The sequence below is a fragment of the Barbatula barbatula genome (genome assembly GCF_947034865.1).
Source record: "Barbatula barbatula genome assembly, chromosome: 23".
NCBI lineage: Eukaryota > Metazoa > Chordata > Actinopteri > Cypriniformes > Nemacheilidae > Barbatula > Barbatula barbatula.
The window spans coordinates 1127548-1141070 of NC_136786.1; the positions used below are offsets into that span (position 1 = coordinate 1127548).

Here is a 13523-nt window from a genome sequence, read left to right on the forward strand (position 1 = left end):
GATCCGTACGGCACACAGAACGCTCGGCCACTGAATCTGTCACATCAATGTTGTGTCCCCAGACGAGAAGCGTCCAGACCATCAGGGACAGAGACACACTGACGTCCTCGTCTCACCCGAAAACAAACCACCACTGACCCCATTACATAACCAATACGCTTGTACATGATAAACTGTCCTCTTTACTCTGACGGTCTGCAGGTATTCAACGGAATCTGTTTGTTCAGACAGTTCAGTTAATATCAGGCTCATCACGTCCCGAGAAACAATGAATAAAAGGGGAGCATTTCAGAAATCGGTATTTATTTGGATTTCATACCACATACGATGTTCGCATTTTATTAAATGAGTTTTCATATTCAACAACTAAACACATTTGTGGTGGATATGCCAAACCTAAAACCTCCTTTTACATTCTCTGAACAAAGGAGAGAAACCTGACCTACGTATATAATCACTGACCTGAGTATTTACTACAAACCACAAGCCAAAGCAATATCTCTTTTAGAAAGACATGAAGCGTCTGAGTTTGCTGAAGCGTGCACACTTCAATAACACCAGCAGATCTTCCTCCAAATATTTCATCTTAGTCATGAGCTTATAAAAAGAAGCAGAACAGCGTCTCTGGTGGAGCCAACATCATTACTCAACGTCACGGTAAAAATGCACAGGTGGTCAAAAACTAAATGTGCTAGAACAGAAAGCCAAATAACTCGACAGCGACCGTCTCCCCGCGGTCTATTTTTAGCACGTCCCCCATCCTCCAAAGAGCCAACATTGTTTTCTTAGTAGCCCTGCTTTCTTAGGTCTCCTGAGCAACTGCCTCTCATCGCCATGGCAACAGAAGCCCTGTCATCACGGGTGCCGATGGAGATGCGGGGCAGGGGGTTTGTGTTGATTCTAAAGAACATTGATGATAAAAATACAGCATGAGTATGATTGTGTAATGTTGCATTATGGGAAACTTCACAAGAACCAGCAGCTTTAACTTCAGCCAAACACCCTTCGTATTCATTCCATCAGTACAAATGACCAAACATGACTTAATATAAGACAATGTGTGTAACAGCTGTACGGCTGGATCTGATGGTTACTAGTCTTCATAGATGACTTTCAGTTACGGTAAAATCAGACGGCTGAATTTAGACATAACCTGCAGTTATGTTCAGTGGTTTGTGTGACAGACAATCAAGTTACAGAAACCTGTCAAAACATCTAATTCTACTGCAAAATAATAAAGATCACTTTTTACATAAAAAAATGAATCAAGATACTGGTGTAAAATAAAGTCTTGGTTAATTATAAAATCTATTTAAGAGTGCATTTTTTACTAAAATAAAGATAAAACATCATTCAAACTGACTGTTCTCATCACCCCATTGGCAGAAGTTTTATTCTCCTAACCCATTTGCTGATGTTGTTTGGAGCTTAACGTTTGTGATTAAAGATTACAAGTGCAGATGAATAAAAATGAAATAATGGCGTGCACAGATAAATCATTTATAATAATCACTGCAACACTGTGTTAAACACTCCAATTGTCCAGTTTGATTGCATGGTGACTTTAAAATCATAAAGTAATTTTGCTTCGCAAGAAAATTTTGATATTTGAACAAGAAAACAGGACAATAGACTTATTTTAAGCATTGTTAGAAAATCCAGAGAGCATCTAATAAATCTCACTACCGACATGAATTCACATCTAATCAAAATAATGTTCTTTCAGCTCATTTTGAAGAAAACTGAGAGCACATAATATTCTACACACTTTGGATAAATGATGTGTTTTTAGAAATAAGTCAGACTCCAGGACTCCAGTCATTACGCCGCGTCACTTTTCCCTTCGACACTAAGATGCTTCATGTTATTTGTGAAAACAGACTTTTCCTGTGATGATCGGTCACACCGGCTGTAATTTTCACACTGACTGCGTTTATAAGGCGTCTGTCTCATTATCATTGAACCGAAGGCAAAATCCGAAGAGAGATACAGCGACTGTTGCTGGATTCAGCCCTCAGGGTGTCTCATTTACATATGTACATAATCAAGATCCTGACACACCAGAATCAGCTTCAGTGGATCTACTGTACAGCAAGTCTATTTCAGTCTGACACTGTCCTGCTACAACACAACACGCTAGACGACTAGCCACAAACCAGACACGTTTATTTCAACCTATGCCTGCTTTTTTAGCATCTGTCCCTGTTACCATGGAGACATCAGCTGCTTTTTTCAGTTGCCATGGCAACTAGGCAGGTTCCTCGCCCTCCCTGGAGGCAGCAGCCCGTGTTGATGTTTTTGTTGAGCGGTTGACCTTTAGAGCTTCATCATTCTTCTGGATTATTATAACCTTTGACTGACCGGCACCACTGAAAATAACTGACGCACTTATGCACAACAACAACAACAACGACACAATTAACTCAACACAACTCACAGTGAAACATCAGACAGACTCAGAGCTGAAATGACAAAAACAAGCAACCAGATATTTACTCAAAAAATGTCACTTCTGCATCTGTTTGAGGAAATGCAACGATATCATGGTTTCATAGCGCAAAACTTTTATCATTTACATTTACGCATTTGGCAGACGCTTTTATCCAAAGCGACTTACATTGCATTATTCTATACATTTATACAGAGGTATCTGCAATCCCCTGAGATCCAACACACAACCTTGCGTTATTAACTGAGCTACAGGAAAGCTGTACACTGTATACTGTTTAGTCAGTTTTGATCGTCGATTAAATACTAGTTGAAAAACCGCAGAGTCCTTTAAATAATAAAACAGAACTTAAAAAAAGAAACGAAAAATGAAGATAAACATGAATACAACTTAAATGGAATAAATGACATGTAACGAAGGGTCAAGAAGCCAGTGTTTCATGCTCTCAAGCCGGATATCTAATCATCCATTGAAATGCCAAATAAAATGCACACAAATGCGTTTAGATAAATGTGAATCAAGTGCATACGAAACAGAAAGAACTGAAGAGCATCAGTGAAAGCCTCAGACCTGTTTCTTTGAACGCTTCACACCATAAGATGCTACTTGAGTCACAATTGATGCTTCTGGTCTCACAGACCTACACAAAATAAACATTGACAGACGTTCAAAGCAGACGTTGCTTGGAAACTGTTCTTTCCGTCAAAGGTTTCATTTTTCAAATTGCTCTTCCCTGTAAATACAAATCTGTCTCCTAGAAACTAATCTCGGCCCAGACGGTTCTTGTTCGAGCCATGTTCAGGTTTCTACAAAACCATCAACTAGCTAAAAGTCCTTTTATCAAACATCATCTCCTGCAGATCAAACAGTTCATAAGCAACCCGTTTATTTTATTCATTTTTACTCACATTTATTCGTGTCACCCTGCTATCTTGTCTACTGACTCAACTTTGAGTTTCAAAAGTCCAGCCACTGTTAAGGCTGAGCAATGCTTTTAAAAATAACACAAATGAAGAGATATCACATTATGATATTTAACTCTGAGCATTCACAACTTTCCTTAGCTCATCAAGTCATACGAATACCACACACAGACACATGCACGCACACACACTGGCGTTAATTTGCATGTTGGGAGGTCTGCCACCAAACTCTGATGTTCTGATGTCTCCTGCAGTGTTTAAGTAGCTCTCTCAATGACAGGGTTCCTCCCCACTGGAGCGGAACCCAAAATTACACAGAACCAGAAGAGACAGCTGTGTCACACCGCCACACACACACACGCGCACACACACACACACACACACAGACACACACACACACACGCGCACTAGATATAAATGTATGTAGATCGTAGAGGTAAAATAATCTGGACATGATGAGAAATGTTTGAGTTGATATTGAGATCTTTTGATGACAGACGAGACAAATCTTTTCTCAAACTCTCATGACAGACACATTCTGACTCTTTTATTAGGAGAAATATCTGATATATCTGAGAGACACCAATGCAATTGCAATTGTTAATGTTTGAGTTCATATTGAGATCTTCATCATGTATACGTATATTCAAAGAGCACACAGGTCAAAACTGACTTCATGTTGACTTTAATGGCTTGACACTTTTAAATTAAACTGCTACATGCTCAACATTTCCTAAACTGCATCACGTCACAGAACATTTGCATATTGCTGAGCGTCATCTCAAACTGATCCTTTAATGAAAGAGAAGAACTTTCAATCGATGAACACCACGATCAACAGAAACAAACTTATTTTCATTACACTAACTAATCGTTCTCTTCTCACAACACAGTTAAAGGGACACTTCATTTACTCCCACTCAGGTTGTTTAAAACTTGTATAAACTTCTTTGATCAGATGAACACAGATTATTATTTGGAAGAATGTTAGCAGTTTTCCACTTTCACTTTCTTTTCTTGGTTCTGTTGAACACAAAATTTGATATTTTCAATGGGGGACCTATGACTACCATTACATTTTTCCTAAGATGGTAACGGAAGATGTCCCAGAAGTGAAAACTGCTAACATTCCTCAAAATATCTTTCTCTGTGCTCATCAGAACTAAATTATTTATACAGGTATGAAATTACATGGAGGCGAGTAAATGATGAGAGAATTTGAATATTGAATATTTGAATCACTTTAAAGTAAATATGAGAGTACATAGATAAACAAAGTTAGCTTACCTGGTCGATGCATGATGATATCAGCGGGACATGGAGGGAACAAGACAAAAAAAAAGAAGTATTACTTAAAAATTTATTTTACGTTCCACACAATTAAAAAAGCAACAATGCGTTGTACTTTCACACTATAAGGTGCTAGAAGAGAAATATGGCGAGGTGTTGGGAGAGATTGTCATTGTTAGGTGCCACCGGTGCTAGTACAGAACACAACAACAACGCCTGCAAACCAAAAGCATTGAGATTAGTAAAGTACACCCTGAATCACACGGTTAATGGGGGGAGGAGTCTTGCTTGCTCATTCAGGGTAGATGAAACACCTAAGCGGACCCGTTGTGACGCTTGTGTCCGGCCGATGGGGTGGCGTGTTAGTATAAATCACTCAAGCCCAAGGCCTTGAATCCACACAGCCATGCATTACGTGGATCCCAAACCTCCTCAACAAACCTTCTGATGTAAAGGCCTGAGGTTCCCGAGGTTCTGCAAAACTAGGAAAGAATGGCGGCGCTGCCGGATTCAGACCTGAGATCTGAGGAGAGGGTGTCTTTGCGTCAGGAGTGCTGGGACTCTTTGATGAGGACGAACGAGACTCATTTTCTTGTTTGGGCTCTTTTTTTTCTTTTTTCTTTGGTGACGTAGGAGCCACACCGGAGAGATTGTGATTATTGAGGGACCAAGCAGGTCCAGATGGTGAAAACGGTGGTGCTGAGATCAACGCCTCCATCGGTGGGACGAAGCCGGTTCTTGCAGGGGTGGACATCTGGGGTTCCTTCATCTGGGACTCAAGCAAGCTCATGACAGGAGGAGTGTAGGGTTCTTGTTCAAACATGGCCTCATCAAAGCTTCCGGCAGAGGCGAGAGAAGCAGCTTTGCCCAGCGGTGACTCAAAAGCATCTTTTGGGTAATCCTGGAAGGCGCTGTCTGTTTCCATGATGATGTCATGAAAGCCAGATGACAAGGATAGACCTGAAGTCTGACCTGGAGACTTCGGCAATGTCACCGCAGGTTGAAGGGTGGATGGTGGTGAAGTAGCCATGAGGGACAGAAGATCTTGCTTGAGCGGCAGAGGACTGAAACTCTCGTCTGTGTAATCTTCAGAGAGAGTTATTAAACCACTGTCACTTCCAAACTCTTGTGATACAGAGGCTGAAGCAGGAACAAAAGGCTCGGCATGGATGGCCCATTCCTCTGGAATCTTCTTTCGACTTTTGGGCTTCTTGACTCTACCACCCACACGGCAGACGTCTTCCCAGTCTCCCTCTCTGTCTCGTTCCTTGTGAGGGGACGAGCGATTCGGGCTCTCTGTGCTTTCGCTCTGTAGCTCGGTGTCAAACACATCGTCTCGGGGTCGTCTTTTCTTCTTCTTCTTGTCTTTTTTGCGGTCAGATGCTTCAGTTTCCCTATCATCTCCCGCTCCGCTATCTCTCGGGGACCAGTGGGGGTCAGGCACGTTGTGTGGACTCTCGGTCAGGTGACTTGCATGGCGACTGATAACAGTGGAAACGCTGGGTGTGAAGGGCAGATCAGACGGGATGCCGGCCTCATCGGACCAGCGTTCACCAAAGACACCTCATATGCAAAGGAGAAAGAAAATTAGAGCGGCATTGCCTACGTTTCATACCATAAAAAATGGTCAATGTGACATTGACTGATGGTCCTGCTAAAATCCTGCAAAGATCAAACGAATTTGACAAAATCCTATCGGAACCCAGAGACACAAAATCAATAATACAAGAAAATCGAATAGATCATAATATTAATGAATAAAAAAGTTCAGTTATTAACACACTAATCAGTGGCAGTATATACACTACCGTCTGGTTTCCGTCATCAGAGCACAGACACAGTGCTCATAAAGATAATAAATGATATTCGATTCAATTCTGATTCAAAAGATATCAGTTCTAGTATTACTAGATCTCAGTGCTGGGTAGGGTTTTCTGGGTTGGTCCTAGGGCTGGGCGATATATATCGCGATTTACATTAATTATACATGTTAAAATTGATTCTGAAATTGATTCTCATTTGTATGCACAGCTCTTCCGTGAACTACGGCTCTTTGATCAGTAGGAAGTACTGCTCAATCTAAAATCACTAAAATATTCTGTTATAACATGCATTTCAAAAAACAACACACAAACATCATCATTATAAATCTACTGTATTATCATAAAAATACCTGAAAAGGTCTGAATAACAGCAATAGAATATCACCATTGTCATTTCCTGGAACTGTGTCCCATATTCAGAGTTTCTCAGCGAGAGCGCCCCATCTGGCTTTAGGGTGTTGCAGCATTTAACCGTAATTTATTGAGGAAACTGAGCATAAGAATTGCACAATATATCGCCCAGCCCTAGTTGGTCCTTAAATGGTTCAGGTCATACCTTAAAGGAAAGTGTTACTATGTGAACCTAGGCGACTATGACATGTGGAGTTCCACAGGGCTCAATTCTTGCACCGCTCATGTTCAATTTGTATATGAAATAGTATCAAATTGCTTACCACAGCTTATTTAGATGACACTCAGATCAAATTAGCCCTCTCACCCAATGACTACAAGACTATTGACTCCCTTTGCCAGTGCATTGATGAACTTAACAGCTGGATGTGTCAAAACGTCCTTAAATTCAAAACTGAAGTCATTGTATTTGGTACAAGTATGAAACTAACAAAGTAAACCAATGCCTTGACACAAGAGGTCTAAAGACACAAAGTCAAGTAAATAATCTTCAGCAGTCATGTCTAAGCAATTAGCAAATCAGCATCTCAGAAACATAGCCAGAATCAGATGTTTTGTCTCAAACCAAGATTTAGAGAAACAAGTTCATGCTTTCATCACCAGCAAGGTGGATTACTGTAATGGACTCCTTACAGGTCTTCCCAAAAAGACCACCAGACAGCTGCAGCTCATACAGAACGCTGCTGTCAGGATTCTGACCAGAAGCAAAAAATCTGGGCATGTCTCCCCAATCCTCAGGTCCTTACACTGGCTTCCAGTGACACATAGAATCGATTTTAAAGTATTATTAATTGTCTATAAATCACTCAACGACCTAAATACATTTCAGATAAGTCTCAGATCATTAGGATCAAGTCAGTTAGAGATAACAAGGGTTCACCCAAAACAAGGTGAGTCAGCGTTTAGTCATTACGCCACCCGTAGCTGGAATCTGCTTTCAGAAGACATCAAATGTTCACCATAATTTGTATTTGTAAAAAAAACACAAAAATATTTGAAACGTGAATATCAATAATTTCATGTAAAGCACTTTGAATAACCTTGTGTATGAAACGTGCTATACAATAAACTTGGGTTGCCGGTAAAAAGTTTTAGAACACTTGAAATGTAAAATGTTTCTCATTTTCCTAAAACATTCGATCGGAAGATGTTTGCTTAAATGTCTAAAATTAAGCTTTCGTAGACAAAGACAATTTTGCAAACAATATTTTTCTTTTATTACGAATTTATTATTACTCAAACTAACATTTTATCAATGTTTTTGAAATGATGACCTTAATGAATAATGATGGAAAAGCAGCCAATAAGAGCTCAGAATAGATGGGAATGACAAGAAATAAATTCTGAAAATTCAAGACAAAAGTTTTTTTTTTTTTATTTCATGTTTTTAAAAACAATTTCCAAAGTTCCCACCGTTTCATTTTATAATTTTGATGAGTTATTATTCTTAAATGTGTAAAAAATATGAATAAGTTGTGTTGTAAAGCATGTGACCGATGGATCTATACTGCTGATGTGGGGGAACCTGTGAGTGTGCAATGCATTATGGGAGACACTATCTGCGATCCTGTAGGCAATCTGTAAATGCATGGACTTAGTAAAACATTGTGGTATTAAAGTATGTTTGGACATTTAAAGACGTCAGGAAGTGCGTCTGTCTTAGGGATCTCAGATTGGGTGAGTGTGTAACATGTTGTGTGAAACCGGTCACCAGACAGAATCTTATTCTTCAGTGTGGTATAAACCAGCGGCGTGGCTCAGGTTCTTATCCGCACTGAACATACAGCGGTAGCCCCTAAAGATTGATGGAACATTACATGAGCTGTGACAACTGTCACCGCTATAGTGCCCCCTACTGGATAGAAACACCATAGATCCTCAATTCCTGTTTCATTTGACATGGTACGAAAAACACAAGCCTCAGTATAACATCAACCATTGTAAGAATGGAAAGGGAAATCAAATATATAGTGTGTGTTTGTCATCTACCTGCAGATGTGTCCGGTGGGCTATTGGGGGTCATGGCTATCAGCGGTTCAGCAGGTATTTTGGGGGCTTCAGTGACCTGGACCGCTGGTGACGCGTGAGGTTCAGACGGCCTTTCTGTCTGGAGAGGAACGGGACTGGCAGCCATGTTCAGCATCACGCTGGGCTCAGACAAACCTGTCATTTCAAAAGAGTTCAGATACGTGACATGATGACTCATGCATGCGTACTGCGTGTGTGATCTCTATATACTGCATCAATCATGACAGAAACTGTTTTGCCTTCACAAACACTACAGAGACATTAATACAACCTAACACGATTTGAACATAACATGACTATTTGTTAGGACTCGAACGCATCACATGAGGTATGACAGAAGTAATGCAAGGTCTGTAACAGGTGGTGAAACACGAAGAGTCTCCTGTGATCTCATTAAAGCGCCGCTATCTTCAGCCTTTTATTTCTCCTGCTAATGTATTCACACCTGTTATCATTAGATGAGACATCACAGCACAATCACATGGTCGTATCAAACCACAGAACGTGATACAATATCTTTCCTTTGTCATAAATAATCTTCTGGCTATTGATCATCTTTAGGTTTGTGAGGTAACTGAATTATAAAGAAACAGATTTCTATCGTAAATGGCTTTATGGATGTTTGATTTTACTGGAAAACTATAAACAATGTGATAAGTTTGGTCATATTATATATGAATGATATGAAGGTAACTGTGGGACTCCTTACAAGTGTTATTTTGCCAGGCACACAATTTAGTACAACCTTTTAAAATGTTTAAACATCTTAGACCAGACAATTGTGTTTTTCTGAAATGTACTGCATGTACTTTTTGTCTTTCAAACAAATGTTTCTTGCGATGATCAGATATTAACTAATGCAGTGACATTCAGACTTTTAAAAAATGTGACTACAAATGTCGTAGAATACTTCTGGTGTCACTTAACATAAACTGAACAGAATTAAGTAAAGATGATCACCTGAGAACGCCCCGTGCGGACTGCTGTCCGTCATCTGTGGAGGGCTTGAGTGTGAGAAACCAGACATTGAACCTAGAGAGAGAGAGAGAGAAAGAGAGAGAGTACACACTATCACCACTCCAGGTTCAATAGCAAACGTTTCAATAAGAAGTTTCAAAGCATCCTTGATTGATGCGAATGCAGAAATCTCACCGGTTAGAAAATCTGTCCCAAAGTCCTGCTGGTCCGTTTGATGCGGTCGTACGTCCCCTCGTGTCTCCGGCCACGGCGCTGAAATCAGTCCTGAAGAGCCCAGCGGACTTACGCCACCTGAAACAGACGTGAAATTACTCACCGTGCTTTAAATACAAACTATAAACCTCCAAGCATCCACACGTTCAACTCACCTGCCGTGTTTCAAACACCTGACACGTGACTGTCAACATCTGACTCATGCACACTTCACTAAACAAACAACACAGCAGAAAGAGATGTGGCACGCTGTGAACTCGCGGTCCCGTCTCGATGGGGAAACTCCTGACTCAAACCCAAGTGACTGTTCTAGAGATAAAAACACTCCCACAATCCCCCTCCTCGTCTGACGGCCCGGTGGCTGATGGTGAAAAGACCCGACAGGATGAAACCCAAAGTCAAAGCAGCGCTGTGGGGAACCAGAACCCAAACAGAGCTGATGTCCCGACCTGAGGCTGGAGCCACCGGGCATTTCCAAAAGAGACACATTCACAAATCCTAGCATGACCTTAATGAACATTCTAGTTTGAGAACTCCTTTAATTAGCTTTTATTTTTATGTGACATCTTTATCTGTTAGACGTTTGGGGTGGGTGGTGGTGGCCGTTCAGGGTGATGCTGATGAGGTTAGTGAAGGGAAAGCTGGCTGGAGTTCAGAGCTGTACACAATCCAGAACCAGACTCAGGGTCATGTGACCCAGAACTGTCAAGTCATGTTGAGTTCCCTTCAGCGAGTTCTGTTATGAGATGTTTAGGAGTTCAGTCAAACAACGGCTCGGCCGAGCAATATAAAAATCCCAGAATCACTTCATTACACAAACCTTTTGATAAGTAATGCAAAAACATTTACACATTTGTGCGCTTGGATTTGTTAAAAACCTAAACATTTGTGAAAATAAGGATTCATTTAAAAAGCAAAATGACATGAAGCCGCAAGTGAAATATATGCCAAGGGCATTTTAATTTAAGCTTTATGTCATGTTATTTTGCCTCTCGTGCAAATGTATCTCACTTTAGTCATGTTGAGATAATTGTGCTGAAAAACAAGACAAAAATACGGAAACAAAGAAATAGACAAATCTTTGAGGGGATGTAAATAAACTAGTTTATCTTGAATAAATACAGCATAAATACGTCAACTTTAAAAACCGGTCCTATAGACCCAAACACCACACAAGGGTTAATGAAACCTTTCATTATTTTGAAAATGCTTATTAATAATCAGAATGCGGGTAAAAGATGATTTAATTGTACACATAAAGCTTCTTTATTTCTTGTGTTCTGGGAAATTAAAGTACAGTCTAAGGTTGCGAGTTTTTTTTTTTGTATTATTGATTTGTTTTTAATCCTGTGCATTAGTCTTACCTGACTGATATATTTTTGTGTTTTCTCTCTTTCTTTCCGTTTCTGTATCGTTGAATGGGTCACACAGACCCTATTTATTTTTACATCTGTGTCAGTGAGGACGCAGACGGCACGCAGAACTGCTGGCTGGGCAGACGTCCTCATGACACATTCGCCAGAGGAATCAGAGCAATGAGGTTTATATTTATATCAATAACATCACCTGAGGTCAAACGCATGGGATCATAGAACCACGACAGCCAATCAGATGTCTGGACGCAAGGAAACCAGAACCACCTCTATACTGCACAAAACTCAAAAGCCCTACAGCAAGAGATGCAGGATTTATGCAGAATAAAAGTGATTGATAAGCTTTATTCTTTATTTATATTCTTTTTATAACTTTTACCTTTATTTGTAAATGACCTCTGTTGTTTGTGTTCATTTAAGTAACTGTGGAACAGCAGCTGTCTGAGATCTGGCAAAGAGAAAGTAAACATGAAGGAGGTGTGTGTCCTCTGGCCGACCCCACAACTCCTGCATCAGACAGATGTTGAGACGCTGCCGAACGGCCCCCTACGAGACCCCCTGTGTTCCCTCTAAAGTCTACAGATTAGTGTCTTTCTGCCGCAGGGGGTCCTAAAACGCTGCTCTACAAACATTTACTACATTTATCTTCAGGATTACAGTGATTATGAAACCTTAATGAATTACAAACGACTTCAAATACATCCAAAATCTTTAACAGACAAATCTTAAGAGATTTGCTGAAGGGGATTATGGGAAACTGCTCCTTCAGACACATCAGTAGAGATGCGACCTCATGGCTGACCTCGGTTCAGATTAGTGTACAGAAATGAACAACTACTGCAGTTGAAATAAGTGTGAGATGAGACGCTTTACTAACACATGACAGAGGAACTACACAAGCAGCCGGGTCAAAGAACGGCCATAAGGATCTCAAACTAAAGATATGATTCAAAATAAAAGAGTGAAAGTGATCATCACTACGACTCGCTCACTATATAGTGTGTAATCTGTGACGCACACACACTCTCTCTCTCTCTTATACACACACATGCATGTTTTCTTTTACACTCAAACACACTCTCGCTCACAAACACACACACACACACACACGTGCACAAACATATGGAAAGCAGTTTGGGTCATATTTGGCCATAAACTAAACGCCTGGTGTTCAGAAAACCCGGGATTTTACGGCATTTAAGAAAAAGAAATTACGGCTAATTCACCATAAAAAACGCGTTAATAACACTGTTTTATATGCAAAGACTCAATCATACTGCCTAGAAGTTTTTTCGGACCATATTTAACATCTGAAAAAAGTTTTGATTTAAGAAATAAAACTGTTCACATGTTTATTATTATAATATTTTGCCAAATATTCAGTGGGCCCTTGTAGCTATACCTCATACAAATGAATGAACACCAAACAAAGACATTTTATTGGAATTTAGTGAAATGTTAATATTTTGTCAAATTAAATAACTGTAAACCTTCCACACGCGGCAACAGAAGGATTGGTGAAATATTATTCATTCATGAACATGAAAAGAGAATTAAAGTCCATTTACTTGGCTTCTTTCTATATAAGGGTCGTACGCAGGATTTTTGAAATACAGAGGTCCAAAAACAAGTTTGTCCCAAAAACAAATATATTATTTTTTCTTGGCTACATATGTGCATTTTAGAACAATTGGAGTCCATATGAGATAACAATAGGTTGAAGTATGTTTGTCTTTTTATGTTTATCAATGATATGTAAACACATGGTCAATCGATATTTTAAAACCAATATTGGCACATTGAAATACAATCAATCTTTCAAGAGCATTTGGGTTTGGAATGACAAATGTAAGCACTATTGCTTTGACTTTTTGTGTAGTTTAAGACACTTAACTAAAAATATTTCAAATAGTATGAATTAAAGAACAAGAATTAATTGATGTGTTTGAAATATTTGTTAATATAATTGTTTCAATGGGATAAATACAAGCTATAAACGCACATGAGTCAAAGCCATGCGGTTTAGGATGAACTG

At 39.7% G+C, this 13523-nt stretch overlaps 1 protein-coding gene across 8 annotated transcripts in view; it reads right to left on the minus strand.

The window, feature by feature from the left end:
- The window catches only part of LOC306888795 (uncharacterized protein), a 59655-nt gene that overhangs the window by 16639 nt on the left and 29493 nt on the right, over positions 1–13523 (minus strand). For 5 of the 8 annotated variants that reach the window (XM_079447252.1, XM_079447247.1, XM_079447246.1 and 2 more), the window contains 4 exons: positions 10077–10193; positions 9885–9956; positions 8886–9059; positions 5104–6225 (listed from right to left, as the gene is read on the minus strand). In XM_079447252.1, the coding sequence (XP_079303378.1) occupies positions 5104–6225; positions 8886–9059; positions 9885–9956; positions 10077–10193 (1485 nt within the window). Of the gene's footprint in view, positions 1–5103; positions 6226–8885; positions 9060–9884; positions 9957–10076; positions 10194–10270; positions 10388–13523 lie in introns of those variants that run through there. The other 3 variants (XM_079447250.1, XM_079447249.1, XM_079447251.1) reach the window with 2 other exon arrangements.